The sequence below is a fragment of the Atheta coriaria genome, unplaced genomic scaffold (genome assembly GCF_025399875.1).
Source record: "Atheta coriaria isolate IRGN ID8LTWV9N9 unplaced genomic scaffold, Caltech_Dcor_3.1 hic_scaffold_4_pilon, whole genome shotgun sequence".
Classification (NCBI taxonomy): Eukaryota; Metazoa; Arthropoda; class Insecta; order Coleoptera; family Staphylinidae; genus Dalotia; species Dalotia coriaria.
In genome coordinates this window covers 9,286,897-9,304,554 of record NW_027045446.1, presented here as the reverse complement: position 1 = coordinate 9,304,554, position 17,658 = coordinate 9,286,897, and the positions used below count along the sequence as shown (strand labels likewise).

Sequence of the window (17,658 nt, the reverse complement as noted above, 5' to 3'; positions counted from 1 at the left end):
CGACTTAATTAACACGACACGGCATGTGCTTGTTATCATTTTTTTGTTTTTCTTTTAGTTTTAGCTCATTATTGAATTATTTTCTTCGTTTTTTCATTATTTCAAGCTGTCAATTGCACGTTTTGCTTGGTTTTCCTATTAATTGCCTGGAAAATATGGTATGGTACGTCAATATTATCAAAAACAATATCACAACAAAAAACAAAGTAAAATACCTACTGATTGGCAAATGAAAACAATGTTTTTTCTTCACAGATTCCAGGGAGTTAGATATAGGCAATGAGCATACACTTTAGGACACTTTTATTTTGTGGTTAGGTAAAATTTTCGCGTGCATTTTTTGGTTATATCTGTGTTGTCGTAGCAAAAAAACAATGGATTCTCTTTATTTCTATCTCTTGAAACACTTTCTCTTCACCTTCTACTCTCTTTCTGCTCATTTACACATTAAAATTCGAATACTGAACGAAAGCAAAAGTTCCAACGATAAAGGAAATTGACGTAGCTCACCAAGAACTAACCTAACAATTATTCGGTGTGTTGATGGTTGCATACATAACAACATAACATAACCAAAAAATATTAATACTGAATTAACAGTGTGTGATGACATGATGAAGTAATAATGTTTGCAGGCATGATTTTTCGTTGTATATTAATCATTTGTTTGACGTTGTTTGGTTTTCTTCTCGGCCTGCAGCCCCTTGAAACGTGTGTCAATTGAAATGTGCTGTACTCTCTGTTCACAGAACGTCGGTCTCGGCTGGGAGCGACCAGCTCGTAGTGTGCGCGCTTTGTGTCGCAATAAAGTACGTAAGAGTTTATTACTTATATTTTTTAATTTTTGATTTCTAGTTGCAAAAATCACCGACGACACATCTATATGTATATATCCATCAGTTGTACAATATTACAAGCAAAGTCACGTGGAGTGACTGATGACAAACGTTTCATTGCTTATTTAACACTAATTTAACATTTTTTTCATTGTAGATGATTGTAAAATTGTACAACACCAATGATTTTACACGCAGTTTATGCTTTTTCAGCCGATGCAGCTGATTAAGGACTATTTCAACGCCGCTTACTGTCGTAGCTATCGCTTTTGTTTTTGGTTTGGAGTGTAATCACAAGAGTGCTTCATTTAATGATTACTGCACGTTGCATCTTGTGGATGATCGCATGAATGCTTGAATAACAAACACTACATTCTACAAATAACATTTATCCTCCTTTCAAACTGTAAGCATCTACACAACACAACAGATATTACATATTCAACATTTTTGTTGATAACTTTTTATTGAAAGCGTCGAATTTGATGATATTTCTGAAATATCTTTAAGTAATCATGTTTAATCACTTCTGAAAATTTCATGATGATTAGTCAAATAGTTTAAAAGTTATTCACAAAAAACTAAAATAAATTACACTTTATCAAAACATTCAGCATACAAGAAGCAATCAGCTTAAGTTTAAGTGTTTAGTTAATGTTTAGATCTCGATGTTATTTAGAATAAAATATTATTTATATGGTGATAGGTTATGTAAAATGGCTGCCATGAAAAAATGTCAAAACATAATATTATAACCTTAAAATTGGTGTGTTTCAGTGGGACGCCAGCGCCGCATCGGCCTTCCGCGCAACTACCTGGTCGGATGGATCAATTAGACATTAAGTCTTCTCCAGAGCTGCAAACATCGCTTCTTTTGCACTACAACACACACACATCCACACACAATACAATTCTCTCCAACACTGCGAACAAAGCATTCAGTAGCCGGATCGCGATTCCTAGCCGCCGCCGCACGGGCTTCATTAATTGTACTACTAACCTAACATAATGGATAAAGTTAATGATTAATTTATAAAACAAATGCTGATGGAATGGACAACTTTCAACCAACATCGCCCAGACATGAATAAGATAAATTCTACTCTACTATATACATTTATGAAATAACGTCGTAACATTAATTTATTTCTAAGTTTATACATATACATATATCGTACATTTTAGGTAGACACACCAGTAGATCGTACAACGATTACTTTTTAATTCATATATAGTTCGATTGTATTAAGTGTCGCGTTGTTATAGTTTTGTTCAACATCTTCGTTCTAGTATTTGTATTTTGTTTGCCTGCCAAATCGGATCTATCAAACAGTTTATCACTGCCAAAATTCAAACGTAAATAATTCTTATTGTGATAAACTTTAATTGAAATTGCAAATATCTACAAATTGATTCATATAGGCAAATTGTTATTGAGTTGTTAGGATGTGAACATTGTTTATTTTTATTTGTTTTATCATTTGATTCAATGATTTATTGACGTGGAGAGGTGAACTGACCTATATTATTGATTATAACTTGTAAATTTATCGCCTAGAGATGATAATGAATAAATGTAAAAGAGATTTTAATCGTCAACCACCTCCAGCTAAGCAAACTACGCTAATATGCTCTTGATTAATACATTAATCTACACTTTTAGTTGTCTAAGTAATAATTGTATGTGTAAATATTGTTTTCTTTCGCCTACTGTGGTTTATCGTGGCCTTATCAAGAAAGGATGACATGATGTGAGGGCGGGGGTAGTAAGGATATGATGTGTAACATGTATAACGCTGCAAACGCTTGAAATGTTTTACGGTTTACTGTGTAAACCTGCCGTGCAATGCATACAATACAATACAGCTCAATGATATAATGATAGAAAACCGAAAGGAAGCAGTTTTTGCGGAATAAACTAGACGTGTTTAGCTTGATTTAGCTCGATGTGAACACTTTGGGATACATTAAAGCAATTAACCACATAAAACCAGGCATAAACTTTATTAATCACATTTTTAAATGTTGAAATGAGTTCAGAAGTATAAAATTGACATTGGTGTATATTTGGTTGCCTATGTTGAAATAACGCTTTTGTCAAAATATCAATATTTATTTCTATTATGCGCAAGATATTCGTGCCTGGCGGGAAAGTGTGGGGGCGGCGGTCGAACAAACACCCACGCATAACTGGGCCGCGAGTTGTTTAGGTCAAGGACGGGTGGAAATCCTTGCCGCAAATGATCGATATGTGGCATTCGTGTTACGTAACTATTTCGGGTGAGTTTCTATGTTTTCAGGAGTTGAAGTTTACAAAACTTGCAATTCACCAGAAGAAAACCTGTTAAACACTACAATAACTTATTAAAATATGACCTAATTATATTCCTAAAGTAGTATTGTTATTGTTTTGACTTTAATACAATGCTGATGCGGTCATTTATTGAATCTAAGTACGATTAATCGGCAAATTTGCAAAATGCGCACCTGTTTAGTGAAATGACGACGCATTCTGCGGAATTTCGCTGTGGAAACAAGTGCAAAACGAGCACGAATCATCATTTATGCTTCGTGTATGAGTTTGAACGCTAACGTCTTTCGTTGTTTTCGCTTTTAGCAATTATGATGATGATGATGATGAGTGTTATGATGATGCAATTTCATCGTGCGCTGTGCTATTTACGTGACTGCAATAAAAACTGCACTTCATAAAATTCCATCGTATTTTTATACTGGGAACGTCAATGGTTTATCAAATAATGTTTTTATATCCACCATTACTCTTTAATTAACTAATTAATTTATTTCATTGTGAAAATCGTTGTTTTTATTGTGTCCTTGACGTTTTGCGCGCTTAGATGCATACAGTGTTACATACAGTGTTGATGTATATAGTGTTACATAACCTATAAAAATAGAAAAATCGTTACAAGTTTCAAATCGTGCTGGAAATTGTTAAATCAGGTAAGCAAGTTAAAAGCAGGTTTATAAAACTATTATTGTCAATAAATAATGTAAGAAAAGTCAGTCATGCATATTTTTCACGAGAAACAAAAGTTTAATTAAAATTTAAAAGAGAATAACGCTAGAAAAGCAGCGGTCATTGTTTCTCGACTCGTGAGTGTAAATTTTTCAACTCCGGCAGGTAAACAAACCACGCCGGTTAATGGAATCAACAATTGCGCGTACATTTTCAACGGATATACTTCAACGGCATAGGATAAACATGCGAAACACGCGCGAGTTAAAATAATTGCGCGAAATAAAACTGTTGACTATTTGCCGCAGCCCAAAATGCATTTTATTTGATATCGGCGCCACACATATTGGTTTATTGATAAATACAAGGTGAGACAATAAAAAACTTCACATATTGTTACGCTCCACTAAAATGAAAGAGAATTTACAGCTCTTTGTACAGAAAAATATATGAAACATATTTATTGGCATTTCTATTCAGCAAAAATTTCATTTTTGTAAATATTTTGTAAAAATTTCCATACTTTACTCTTTTAATATATCGTGATAGTATTCTAATAAAAATAATTGACATTTTCAGGTATTTGTGTGAAAACATTCAACGAAAATATAAAAAATTATTGTTTCCTGCAAGACTGGTTGCTAACTATTGATAGGTTATGTCTGGGGATTAACTCAAGCGGAAATACGTCGCATTCGCTTGTGATTCAGCCAATTACAGTGTTATTATGTCATATAAAATCTTGTAAGTGATTTTTCTTTTTCTTTTTCTTTATCATTTTCAATGTTGAGAGTACACAGTACCTGTTTCTACTTCCACTTGAAAAAAAAAGAAGTGATTATCTCCTGCTGCAGTTAATGTTTTATACTTTTTTTGTAGATAATTGTCATTTGTCATCAAAGGAAAGGAAGAGTGTTGTTCCAACCGGATGCAATGATACTTTTCATTCTACATGCAGCGCATAGTTGCAAACATTCATTAGATTCGAAATAGTTGCGGTAGTTGTAGTTGTAGACGATTGAGATTGAAGACAATGCAGTTTCCAGCTAGCAGCAAGCAGCAAGTTTCGAGTGAGTTTGAGCTACACGTTCGCACGAATGGATTTCAATGCCTTTGCAGTGATTTGTCACTTGTTTCAACTATTTTATCAGCGAATACCAATTTAACCTCAATTACCTAATTGAATTTAAAGGTTAAAATGTTTTTTATATATATGAGATGCAAATATTTAGTTTGAAATACTTGTTCATGTTAAAAGTGATACATTTTTATGTTTGTTTCGTGTTGGATCACGTTTAAGTGCAATTATTTAGTCGTTGGTGTTAATGGAGCGTGAAACGTCGCCAGTTTTGCATACTGAAGCACTGCGCCAGTTTCACTTGAGGAGCAAGTAACACGTCCGAGATGGGAGCCGAAAACAAACCAAAACGCACGAGATTTGTTTCATTTTCTTTCTTTTTTAGTGCATGAACGACGTCAGAATGAAGGATTCATGCGCGAGATTGCAAGGATTTAAATGGTCTCACGTCGCAAGGCCTAAAATGGAAGCTGGAAAGAAAAATCATGTTTTAAAGAATAGTTTAGAGTATATTTTGGGTCAAAATATGTAAAATCTTTCTAAATTTTGTATATTTATTATGAATACTTGAAGGTTAGTGGTTTTGTAATTATATCTATGTTAGGCAACCACACATACACCATTACTATACATAAAAAGGTTATAATCAATTGAATTGACATTTTTAAAAGTTTTATGATATAAAGGTGTTGTGCAAATAGTAAAATGTCACTCAGAAAAGACTTGTGAAGTGTAGCAAAGAAAATTAATCTAAATAATTGCCGTGAATGACATTACGCGATTGTAGAAACAAGAAAAATGAATATTACAAATACCCCGGCAGACAGTCGACGTACAGACGGCAAATAAACGAATCCCAAAGGCATTCGAGTTCAGGGACACTCAGGAATATTCTGGAATAACAAAGAAACATTTGAATACGCAAACCAAAACCAAAACAACAACACAGAGTAAACATCTAACATCTAGATAATTCTATAGATATAAAATGACGATTCAATTTTTGTCACTGCGCTTGTAAGATTCGCACGAGATATCAGTTATTGTGTTTGTGTCGGCGGCGATATCGGCAGAAGGAGAGAAGCGAAGAAGAACGCGCAAACGGTACGCGGTGAGTCGGCGCGCGTCACCGTCCGCCAGTCAGTCGAAGTTGCGCGTGCGGTGCGCCGGTGTGTTGCGAGTTGCGCGCTCTCTGCTCTTGTGTGTGGTTGGTAGTACTTCGGCTCTTGCGCCCGGTCCGCAGTTGTGTGCCTGTCGAGTTCGCGCGCGCGCCACCGAGTGTGCGAGATTATACATTGTGCGTCGTTTTGCGCCCGAGCATCAAAAAGAAACAATATTTAAGTGTTACACACGATGGCAACAAGCATGCTGTTGGTGACGTTGGGCCTCTTCGCTGCCATCGCATTACCGGGCACGTTCTCCGTGACCATCGAGGAGAAAATGCGCGACGATCCGGATTTATCTCAGGTAAAACCGAACGCGCGCGCTCAAGGTCAAACGCAAACGGCTTTTTTACATAACTTTCAAATAAGTTCGAATAACATCCATGCGTTTAATGTGTAATGCAGAGATAGAATTAATTTATATTATGATGGGGAGACCGATATGTGTATGTGTTATATGAAGTGGTTATAGAGTTTCGTCCTAGTTTAGAAGGCTTTGCCGCTTCCTGCCGACTCTGCTGGCGAGTAGTTTTAAGTTACGTAACGATGCGTCGCCGCTGACGTCGGCGTCGGCCCGCAAAATCGAATAAATGCCGCCGTCGCAGCGGATGGTCGATCGAAGCCATAGCCACCGACGGACATATATCGATTCTCATAAACTTTACTCGTACTTCATATTTTTTTCATCACATCAACACTAAAAAAAACATAAAACCGCAAAAAATTTTAAAAACATGAAAATTTTACAAAATAACAAAGAAAAAACCCTTGTTTGACTTGATATTTGTGACTATTTGAGTTCATGGCTGTTTGGCAACCTTCCAACTGCTCCAATCAATGTTCAGTGGAAATATTACATGGCTTACAACCCTCGCGACCACCTAACCGCCCCTGGGGCCCAAAAATAGAAAACATAATGGTTTGAAATGCCATCAATTCATGCTATAACTAATAAATTATTATTATTTTCTATGTGGATTTAATCATAATACGAAATGTTTACAATAACAAAATATAACCTTTACGTACCCTGCGATTTGATAGTACTTCAACTATTAAAATGATATCACTGCGATTTTACTATCGTTGGGAATATAAAATTGAATACTGCGCTGTAATATTTAATGTTTATTCATGTTCTCGGGGAATTTATACATTATTACTGCAACTTTTGCTGTGCTATTCGCTGCGCATGAGATGATGCTGTAATTTTATAACTACATTTGTTTATTGTACGTTTTTATTTTACATTCTGGAAGCATTTAGGTACTGTTATTGTGATTTAAATTTTTAAATTGCGCAAAAAATGCTTAATTATTTTATGTTGTTGGTGTTTTTTATTGCGGGCAGGTAGGAAGGTATTCTATTAGGAAGGGTTTCCATGCGCACCTGAATTTTAAGTAAAACCAGTGCTTCTCAAAAGTTTTTAAAAAAATTTTTTCTTGGAAAAACTGAAAATTTTAATATTTTTATTTTATATTTTTAAAGAAAACTCGAAAAAAATTGCTTTTCAATATTTTTTAAAGAGGTTGAAACCAGTGCTTCTCAAAATGTTTTTTTAATTTCTTAGAAAAACTAATAATTTCAATATTTTTCTTTTATATTTTTAAAATTTTCTTTTACCTTTATTAAATTTTAAAGAATTTGAAACCAGTGCTTAAAAGTTTTTTTTTTTTGCATTTTTCGGTTTAAAACTTAAAAAATTCTGCTTTTCTTCAAAAACTCAAAAAATTTATTTTATTTTTAAGAGATTGTTTTATACTCTGTTATATTTACAATATGTTTTTGTATTTTGTGTATAATGAATATTTCACCCTGTTGACTCTGCATTGAGAGGCACTGAATCTCCAGACCTGTAAAGAAAAGGTCAGCAACACCTGCCTGCCTTTGGGCGCGCAGGTTGGCCGCTTGATGGCGAGTAAACAAAGTGCTCTTGTACTTGCGCTCGCCTCGAGTGTGCACAATGCCCTCTTCTTGGGCGCTGCGCGCTCTTCGCGTGACAGCTCGTGTCGCACGCCAGCCGTCGTCCCCTTTTTTACGAGCTGTGCTCTTTCGCAGTAAGAAGTAAGACGTCCGGTGCGTCCGGTATTTGCCGGTCTGTGGAATTCTACAGATTCAAGTATTTCACAACCCGAACCACAAAACTCTGCTAGTCATTGTCAAGTATTTTTTTAAATTATTTTTTAAATTTTACTAAAAACAAATTGAGTTGCAATGCAGGTTATGTTTAGGTTAATAGTAAAATGTGTGCAATATCAATATTCACTTCCGGTGTTCATAATGCCTACTTTGTATGCGTCCAGGTCCTCCAACAGGACTTTTCCTCCCCGAGGGTACTCGACACACTCTTACGCAAACGATGGACTATAAAATCCGATCCCCGGCCGAGATATACCGAGATATGTTTATGCTCGACGGCGGCAAGGCCGCCGAGTGTGGTTATGCGCTTCCTGCTCGCGGTCTCGTGTGGGTGAAGGGCTTCGGATGGCCGCACGCCGCCCGAAAACGCGCGCGCAACGCCGGCGAATTGTTCAAATGGAATTTAATGGCGCGGCATAATTTCGAATCCACTAGAGCAGATAACGAGTGTACTTTTGCAATGCATTTTGGTCGCTATGCAAACATTGTGTGCGGCGCGCACGACTCTTACAGCGATGTGTGTACTCGGGCACACAGGAAAGATAAATATTTAAAAAATAATTTATTGTGTATTAAGTGCGGAAAATGGGGGTTTTAGACATGCTGCGGTGGATATTTTATGTGTTTTGTGTTTACAAAGTCGTTTTTGTCATTTTAGGTCAGAATTTAAACATTATAAAGTACTTTAGTCACGGCCGTGACTAATTTTGGTCGTTCGTGTTTAAAGAACCACTTTTCGTGCCTCAAAACCGTGGAAAAACTAAAATTTGATGATAAACGAGCATAAAAAAATTATTTTTATCAATTTCAACTGTTTTTGTCCTTAAAATCATTTTTTACTAATTTAAGTCAATGTTTAAGTAATATTAAATATAAACTTCGTAAAATTGGTCTTTTAGACACGTCTTACAGCTAAATTAATAGCTAAACAAGCGAAAAAAGTACTTTTGCACAACTTTTTCTCTAAATTTTGTTTTTGATGTAATTTGCCACCAGATGGCGCTGAATACAATTAATTACGCCCCTGTAACACTTACTTGAAATATTTATTTAGTTTTTTCACGTGTAATTCAAGATTTAACTTCTTTCGCGTCTGGAATTTCCGCTCAAATAAAGAAACTCCGCGTCATCTCTTGATGCTTGGTCGCCCGTTGCCAGATGTGCCCGAATTCTGCTGCGTACTTATTGGATTAGCCTGCATTCGGATGCGCGTCATCTTTATTTTTTCACACTCTTCTCATCAGCCTCTCTCATGTTTATACTTCGCTCATAAATAATCCCGCACTCAAAATATTTATATTTTGTGCAGTTTTTGCGAACGTCGTGTATTTATTTCGGCCGACGCGAATTAAATTGCCAACTTTGTAAACGACGTGCACGTCACGGCGTAGGACAAAATGTCCGAACGTAAAAATGCGATTATTGCATAGCACCGGCGAGTAATTCGTCTCGAAGAGTTTCGGAATTTAATTTAATAAGTCGCTAGCGTCATGAATAGCATCAAATAAAAAAAAAATCGAAAAGAATCACGTTTGTGAAAGTTTTTTGATTAAAAAAAACATGAAATTAATTTATTTCGGAGGAAAATTCAGGTTTTTTTTCAAAATGATTTTTATTTGTTTACTAGCTTTAACCCGCGGCTTCGCTCGCGAATATCTAAAATAATGAAGTTGCTTCCGTACGCGTCTGTAGTCACAGAAGAAGTAACAATGAAGTAGAATGGCGGGAAGTTTAAAATGGCTGAAAGTATAGTCTATGGAAGTATAGTGTACAGTCTCCATAGTGTAGTCAATTGGATTTGATGTTGACGTATCTGTCGGTAATACAGTGTGATAATACAGTGTGATGGTACTATAGTACTTAGGTTTGAGCTTCATTGCTGGAATGCTAGATGGCGTTAAAGTAGTCAAATAGCCAGATGCAGAGGTATTATTGGCTAAACAATTTTTTTATTTTATTTAAAAAATAATTCTTTTTATTAAATAAAAAGTAGCCTATAACCATTCGGGGACCACTAAGAATATGTGTACAAATTTTCATGATGATCGGTTAAGTAGTTTTTGCGTGAAAGTGTAACAAACATCAGGACCTGGAAGCATTTCGTAACTTTTCATCTTTTCATCCATCCGTAGCATGATTAATCTATAATGTATACCCGCGGGTTGCTGCACCAAGAGTCTGAGTGCATGTATGCAACTCGTCATGCTCATGAATCCGCCCGCATTTTGATGCGTTATCCATTTTTTGTCGCGGTCGCCACGAGCAGGAGCAGGAAATGTAATTATAGGCGACGCGCTCGGCTATCTTTATAAAATGCCACCGCATCGAGTCATCAAGGGTACACAGACACAGAAAACCACTTCTTACAAACGTGCATCTTACTTCTTGAGCATGTGCGATGAAATTAATAATAAAGAAAATAAAAGCGAAGTAGAAGTAGATTCAAATTAAGTCTTTCGTTTCAAAGGAGAGTGGAAGAGAGAAGTAGATTCGGAGATGATTCTAGGTTAAGGTTAATGTTTTCTCTTTTAACGAGTTCTTTCTTTTCTTGTTTGTAACGCGCGCCAAGTTCAAAGTCGACTTGGAGTTCACTGACTTAAGTTAAGGCTAGTTGGCTTACTCAATAAGCACCTACGCATGCGCAAATATTTATTTATTGAATTCTATTCTATTTTATCAAATAATTAAATCATTTTTGAATGAAAATTTATAATACTTTGGATTTTGATTAAAATATTGCATGAACATCTGTTTCATCTCATTCGATTGATTACAATAATTATACGTGTTTCGAATTTCGAATGCCGATTTGTCTGTTTAAATATCCTAATTAGCAGAGTGTAATAAATAAATCGCTGATATATTTCAATCCCTTTTGAAATTATTACAAATGTTGTGCATTTGTGGACATATTTTATGTGCAAATGTTTTATTTGTGCATATATTTTTAATTATGTTGTGTGCTTATTACGCTCGTTAGGCGAATATAGTTAGGGAAGATGTGAATAACGCACCGGAGCATTAATTACATTACACAATAAAAAATTCGCTTTTAATTGGCAGCAAATGTAATTTTATTTAGAATATAATTTTTAAAAATATAAAATTTAATATAGGCAACTAAATATATTAAATTTAGTTCAAATATAGTAAGAGGAGTGAAGTGGCTAGCCTAGGTATGAGTATAAATGTGAATGTGAGTTTATTTGTTTGTTTGTTACGCATTCACGGATAATCTACTGAAGTAATTTTTATAAATTTTGGTATAGACATATTTTTAGGTATGAAAAATAAAATAGGCCACTTTTATCACCAAAATATAATTTTAAGGGTGTAAAATATGAGTTGAAAGCTTATATGGAGCTTAAATCATAGTTTTTGTTACATAATTCGAATCTAGATGGCGTAAAAGGGCATTATTCGTATTTTTCGTGTTTTGAGAGAAAAATTGAGAATTTTATTGATAAATTTGCCAAAAAATGAGTCAAAAAACAAGAAAATAATTAATTAGACTTCTTTTTCTTACAAAGTAATAGTTTTATTCGTGAAACCACAAAAACATTACAGTTAATCATAACAGAGATTCTTTTATTTAATTTTAATGCCAGGTTAAGTCGATTATGACTACCACTACAATTTCGTGTCGTGGTTTGTGTTTTGTTGTCGAGCGTACTCGTAGGTACCTAATCACGGCGTCAGTGAGTGCTGAGTGCTGGTTACACCAGGTAATTATGTCCAACGTGCCAAGGTCGTATGGTAACAAGTCTTGAATCTCAGAATTCAATTCATAGCTATTACTATTACCAATTTTACTTACTTCCAGACATAAAACTTCATAAAATACGCAGATAACAATTATCTAGGAAGAAAATAAAGCTAAAGATTTTTTTAAAAAAAAAAGTTAATTTATGGCTTCTATCTCTTCAAAAACTTAAACTTAAGTTTTCTTAAATTTTATGATGCTTCACAATGTTGCATTCATTAAATTCACAGCATGTAGAACACAATTTATGATTGCCGGGTGGTAGCTGAACGTTTAACTCAGTTTAACGTTCGTTATTAAAAACAAGCCGAAGAAGAACTCACTCGACTGGCGTGTGTTTAATTTCTCAAATTGTTACTTACATTTACATTCATCATATATACACATACGAATACTTGTACATTCATTCGTTCATTTCCATTAGTTTTCTAGTTCATTTTACATCTTGGCGTGTTTCGAGTCGTCCCGAGATTGTTGTTGCGCTTGTACGGATTCCGAGTGCGAAGACGAGAGTGTTGGGTAATTTTACGCTCGGTTGCAATTTTCTCATTATTATCTGCGCGGCAAACTACAGATAACTACCGGACTATTTTCAATTGCTACGTCAATTGACCCTCAAGCCCATAGTAGTGGCAAGATGGTCATTAATAGTTTTATTTTTATTCTTTTTCAGCAAATAAATGCAAAAAGAAACAAATTAACAAACTGCGCATGCGCAGAAAGAAGTAGTTGAATTTATGTTCTCGCGAGGAAATTAAAACTTTTCTTGATTAAAGACAATTGCGTTTAATTAAAACAAGCTTAATATTTCAACATCACCATTTTTTCTTCTTTTTGTTTGTTTGTTTGTATCTAGAAAAGGCGACAATGAGTCTAATTTCATGATAAAAATATAGTGTCGTCGCGGAATTGTTAAAAACAAATTAATATGCAATTAGTTTATACATGTATGATTCATGCCGGGCTGGCTAGCAATGAGCGCAAACAAGAATTAACAAATTACAATGAGTAACAAATGAATGAGTGAATATTTATTTACACTACGTGTTAATAACGGCGCGTTTCGCTTCATTCATCTGCGCGGCGAGCATTTATCGTGTCAATGTCATACTAATTAAACTCGTCGCCTCTGTGTGACTATAGATTGACTGTATAATCATTATACTTTTGCTTCAATTTGCTAGTAGTCAGTATTCACAGACACAAATTCATTTTCTGTTGTTGACATTATTATGAGGAGATAATCGAATAGGAGATTGGGGATTGTGGATGCGAGGGTGGAAGGGTAGAGGTGGTGTGACAATTGTCGGTGCAAACTCATAACCATTATAATATAATCATAATGATGATAACGAGACGTCTTTATTCATTCATGCGTAATATTCGCATAAATAAAGCTTTCTGAAGGCGAGGAGTAGTAGTGGAAAGAGGTTATGCTTCATGCCTCATTGAATTCATATCTGAGCGTGAGTAATGCGGTTGTATTAATATAAGGAAGTAAGAAATTGCATAGGGTGAATAATTTTGGATTATAGGCAACTGGTTATATGAGAAATAGTTTTGTAAAGGGTAGAAAAAACATGGTTAGGGTTGGAATTGGTTTATAACCTTAAAAATTCATTTAAAAATATAATTTAAAATAAAAAAATCCAGAAACAAGTTTTCGTATGTTTAACTTTATGTTGTATATAGTTTCGTATTTATTGAGTTGATATACGTATTTTATACTTATTTTAACTTAAAAACTAATATAAAATGAATAGAATGTGTAGTACCTACAAACGCCGCCGCGCGCTGCGGTTCGAGACGGGAATTCTGACAAATGGCGATCGTGAACGAGTCTTCACGACTGAACAAAATGTATAGTACCTGTAACCACCACCGCGCGCTGCAGTTCAAAATTTTGACAATTGACAATTTTTCTGATAGATTTTCTTCAAAAATATTCAGATATTATCAAAACCTGTCAAAAATAACCTAAAATCTTCTAAAAACAAGTAATGCCAATACTGTGATTTAATATCTTCTACGCATGCGCGTGAAATAGTAGCTATTTTTTATTATAAATTGAAAATTTTCAACCCTTGCGAGTTAAAACGTAAGGGTGGTTGCAGTTTAGTGAAGCATGATACGCTATACTTATACGTATCCTCAGACACAACTTGTGTAGAATTGCAAGTTGCGAAACTTTCTAAAATAAGGACGAGCGTGAGGGTGGATTCCCCTAGCCTAGAAGAGGGCATTCTCGGCGCTCCCTTTCCGGCCGCGCTCGTAAATTATATTTATGTGCTGCGGGGATCAATGCTGCGAAAATTAATAAGGCGGCAAGACGTTTTTATGTACAGCATGTAATGGCGCGGAAAATAAAAAATACGCATGCGCAATATCCTCCAAAAAATATATAAAATACTACTAATAATAATTAATTAAAAGTTAAATGTTGCAAATAGAGGTTTTTTACCTTCATACACGAGTGCGTTACCTGTCGGCACTTTAACGGCCATCGCACTGCCGAAAAAAAAGCAACAAAAAGTTCAAAACATTTACAGTTATTTTTTGTATTCGAAATACGAGTGTGTAATTTGTGTTTTTTGGGTTTTTAACTTTACGTAGATAAACTGTCACGAATTTATAGCGCAGAACGAATCTTTCTCTTATTTCTATTTTATGAGCAAATCGTGATATTTGCTTGTTTCGTGAGTCAAAAATTGATGTCGACAAACTCGAATATTCATTTTGATAATTCCGCTATGATGATAATACGTCGGGGCTTTACGATGCGCACTCCTTAATTAAAATGTAAATTATGTGGGTGTGTGTGTGAACAGTCCGGTTCTTGTTTCGGATATTCGTCCTGTTTTCGGTTTGTTTGTCCGGCTGTTGACGCTTGGAAAACTCAAGGGAGAAGCAAAAGCGCGGATGCACCGCCGTCCAGTTAGAGTGGAAAATTCATGACGTGAGTGCACGAATTAGATGCTGTACAAGGGGACATACATGCTAATTCTACACGACAAACTAAATAATTAGAGTCCGACCGAAACTGGATTTTAGCCGAAACCGAAATTTCCGCCCTGCAATCAGTTTCGGCCGAAACCGAAACCGAAACTAATTTACATAAACATATTTTTCTACTTTTACCTACACATCGCCAGTTTTTCCACGTTTTTTAGATACTTAAACCATTTCGGGAGTAAAGTTCTCGTTTAGTCACTTGATACTTAATATAGTATTAATATAGTATTAATATGAGCGAACTAAGATGGCAAGTAACGACCGCCATTAGCCGCGAAGTTAGCCGAGCGATGCACGACAATTCACGAAAAGTGAGTTTCGGTGCGGCCGAAAGTTTCGGCCATTTTTTGCCGAAACCGAAACTGAAGCCGAAACTCGAATTCTTGGCCGAAACTGGCCGAAACCGAAACCGAAACCGAAATTTCGGTCGGTCTCTATAAATAATTATTTTATCATTGTTTGCAAAGTGCGAATTTTCATTTTAATTTTAATTTCAAAGTTGGTGTTTTTAGGGTTTTATTTCGTTATTTTCTGTATGTTGGTATTACTGTAGGCAACCCTGGTAGCACCGTGAGTTGTTGTGACAGTTTTGTACATGCTACACGATAATCCTGCTGTTATTAAGCTCGTGGTTGTTTGACATGATTACTGATGGAAAAGCTGCATCCACACTCACACATAACCTCAAAACCAGTAACAAAGACTCAAAACGTGACTGTTTGTTCATATTGAACAAAAAATAAAAGAAAATTTTGTTTTCTTAGCGTTATACGCCATTTTATATATTTTACTAGTATATAAATATCCCTGGTGACATAAAAACTATAAAATATTTTTATGAGTGTAATAAGGATTTAGTATTTTTCTTGTTTTTCTTTTTCTTTTGTTTGTGTTTGTGAACTCTGAACGGAATGAAACTTTGCAGCTTATATTCTACGTGTTGTATCTATGCCTCTAACGTCGAACGTGGCTTTCAACGGAAGCACAGTGACCGACACACAAAGGGTGTCATTCGTGACATCCTCCCGACACGCACAAAGCGAACACCTTTCATTGTCACCATCGGCAACGACTTTGAGCGATACAATCCTCTTTGTTACCGTAAAATCCTTTTTTACTTCTTTTAGAAGATTAATTTCTAGAAATGCAAAAATTAAATTATATCCAATTAGAATTTGATGTTTTGGGTATTAGAAAGATATGGTATTATGGATTGCGTATTGGGGAATTATTTGTTGCTTCTGCATTTCGAAATTTAGCACTTGGGTCTGGTGCTTTGCGATAGGGATCTAATTTTCGGTATTGTGCTTTGAGGTTTGGTATTTCGGGCGTGGAGGGTTGGTTGCCTTGTAGAGAGGACATATTTCATGACCTAGTATTGGAATGTAATTATTTGTCAATTTATATTGATTGGATTGGTGGAAGGTCTAAATGTAATAAGCGAAGAAATTTATGAGGACATACAGTGTGTATAAGGTGGTATTTAATTGGTGACCCAAATAATATTGGAGAAAGAGAGACAAAGAGAAAGGAAAAGGGAGACTGAACTGTTGGATGACTCGGGCAAGACTGAGCGCGGTGCGCAACGCGTGTTGTGCTTTTATACCTGCGGACTACCCGCAAATAGTGGTGGGGGTAGGCAAACATGAATGTGAATCACAAAGCGCGCGAACCAAACATTTGACTTACTCCTTATTTTTCACGGGTTGAATCCCTATCCCTACTAATATTATAAATGCGAAAGTCCTGATGTTTGTTACACTTTCACGCAAAAACTACTTGACCGATCATCATGAAAATTTGTACACATATTCTTAGAGATCCCCGAATGGTTATAGGCTACTTTTTATGTAATAAAAAAATAATTTTTAAATAAAATAAAGAAATTGTTTAGCCAATAATACCTCTGCATCTGGCTATTTGACTACTTTAACGCCATCTAGCATTCCAGCAATGAAGCTCAAACCTAAGTACTATAGTACCATCACACTGTATTACCGACAGCTACGTCAACATCAAATCCAATTGACTACACTATACTTCCATAGACTATACTTTCAGCCATTTTAAACTTCCCGCCATTCTACTTCATTGTTACTTCTTCTGTGACTACAGACGCGTACGGAAGCAACTTCATTATTTTAGATATTCGCGAGCGAAGCCAAGGGTTAAAGCTAGTGCTTCTTTAAAATAGTTATAATAATACGTTCTTTATTCTCTTTTTGGGTTGACTTGGGTCAATCCCTCTTTCCCCTATTCCCAAAGGGTTTCTATTTAATAAATAAATATCATATTAAGATAATCCCAACGTAAAAACACACTTCCCTTACTTCCATTACTTCTATTACTATCTGTGTGCATAAACCTAAAACTTTCTGCACTCAACCAGCAAAACACCAGTTATTAGTTAGTTATAAGTAGTGTTTAAATTTAAATATTTAATCATAACTGTAAGAGCACTCCATGAACGGTACAATATGCAAATGACTCAGTGTAATCACTCAATTAACATCCCAATTAGGCGATAACATGATTGCAACGCAGCGCAACGCGTTCGCTGGGCGGAATTAAATTAATGACCGTGCATATTATCATATTGAACCTTTTGCTACATCCTGATAACATAACGCTGCTAATATAACTCCAACAAAACACAAATGTCACAAAAGTCACAAAACAAAACCCAT

At 35.4% G+C, this 17,658-nt stretch overlaps 2 protein-coding genes and 2 long non-coding RNA genes across 19 annotated transcripts in view; 3 read left to right on the top strand and 1 right to left on the bottom strand.

Annotated features, from left to right (window-relative positions):
- tmod (tropomodulin) overlaps positions 1–2,435 on the top strand; it is a 34,136-nt gene extending 31,701 nt beyond the window's left edge. For 10 of the 13 annotated variants that reach the window (XR_010548029.1, XR_010548030.1, XR_010548031.1 and 7 more), the window contains 2 exons: positions 750–809; positions 1,614–2,435. Coding sequence is in view for 2 of the 13 variants with exons in the window: in XM_065301819.1 (XP_065157891.1) it covers positions 750–784 (35 nt within the window). In the remaining 11 variants the exon portion in view is untranslated. Of the gene's footprint in view, positions 1–255; positions 319–749; positions 810–1,613 lie in introns of those variants that run through there. The other 3 variants (XR_010548034.1, XM_065301818.1, XM_065301817.1) reach the window with 3 other exon arrangements.
- Positions 2,436–2,726: 291 nt separating this feature from the next.
- LOC135791421 (uncharacterized) lies at positions 2,727–3,430 on the bottom strand. The gene is made up of 2 exons (XR_010548042.1): positions 3,324–3,430; positions 2,727–3,187 (listed from the first exon to the last, which is right to left on the bottom strand). It is a non-coding gene; the product is annotated as an uncharacterized lncRNA (long non-coding RNA).
- Positions 3,431–3,849: 419 nt separating this feature from the next.
- On the top strand, positions 3,850–5,693 carry LOC135791418 (uncharacterized). The gene is made up of 3 exons (XR_010548039.1): positions 3,850–4,184; positions 4,396–4,560; positions 4,696–5,693. It is a non-coding gene; the product is annotated as an uncharacterized lncRNA (long non-coding RNA).
- Positions 5,694–6,028: 335 nt separating this feature from the next.
- Positions 6,029–17,658, top strand: part of Fas1 (fasciclin 1) — a 45,752-nt gene continuing 34,122 nt past the window's right edge. For 2 of the 4 annotated variants that reach the window (XM_065301812.1, XM_065301811.1), the window contains exon 1: positions 6,029–6,361. In XM_065301812.1, coding sequence (XP_065157884.1) covers positions 6,248–6,361 — 114 coding nt within the window. In that variant the 5' untranslated portion in view covers positions 6,029–6,247. The remainder of the gene's footprint in view (positions 6,362–17,658) is intronic. The other 2 variants (XM_065301813.1, XM_065301815.1) reach the window with 2 other exon arrangements.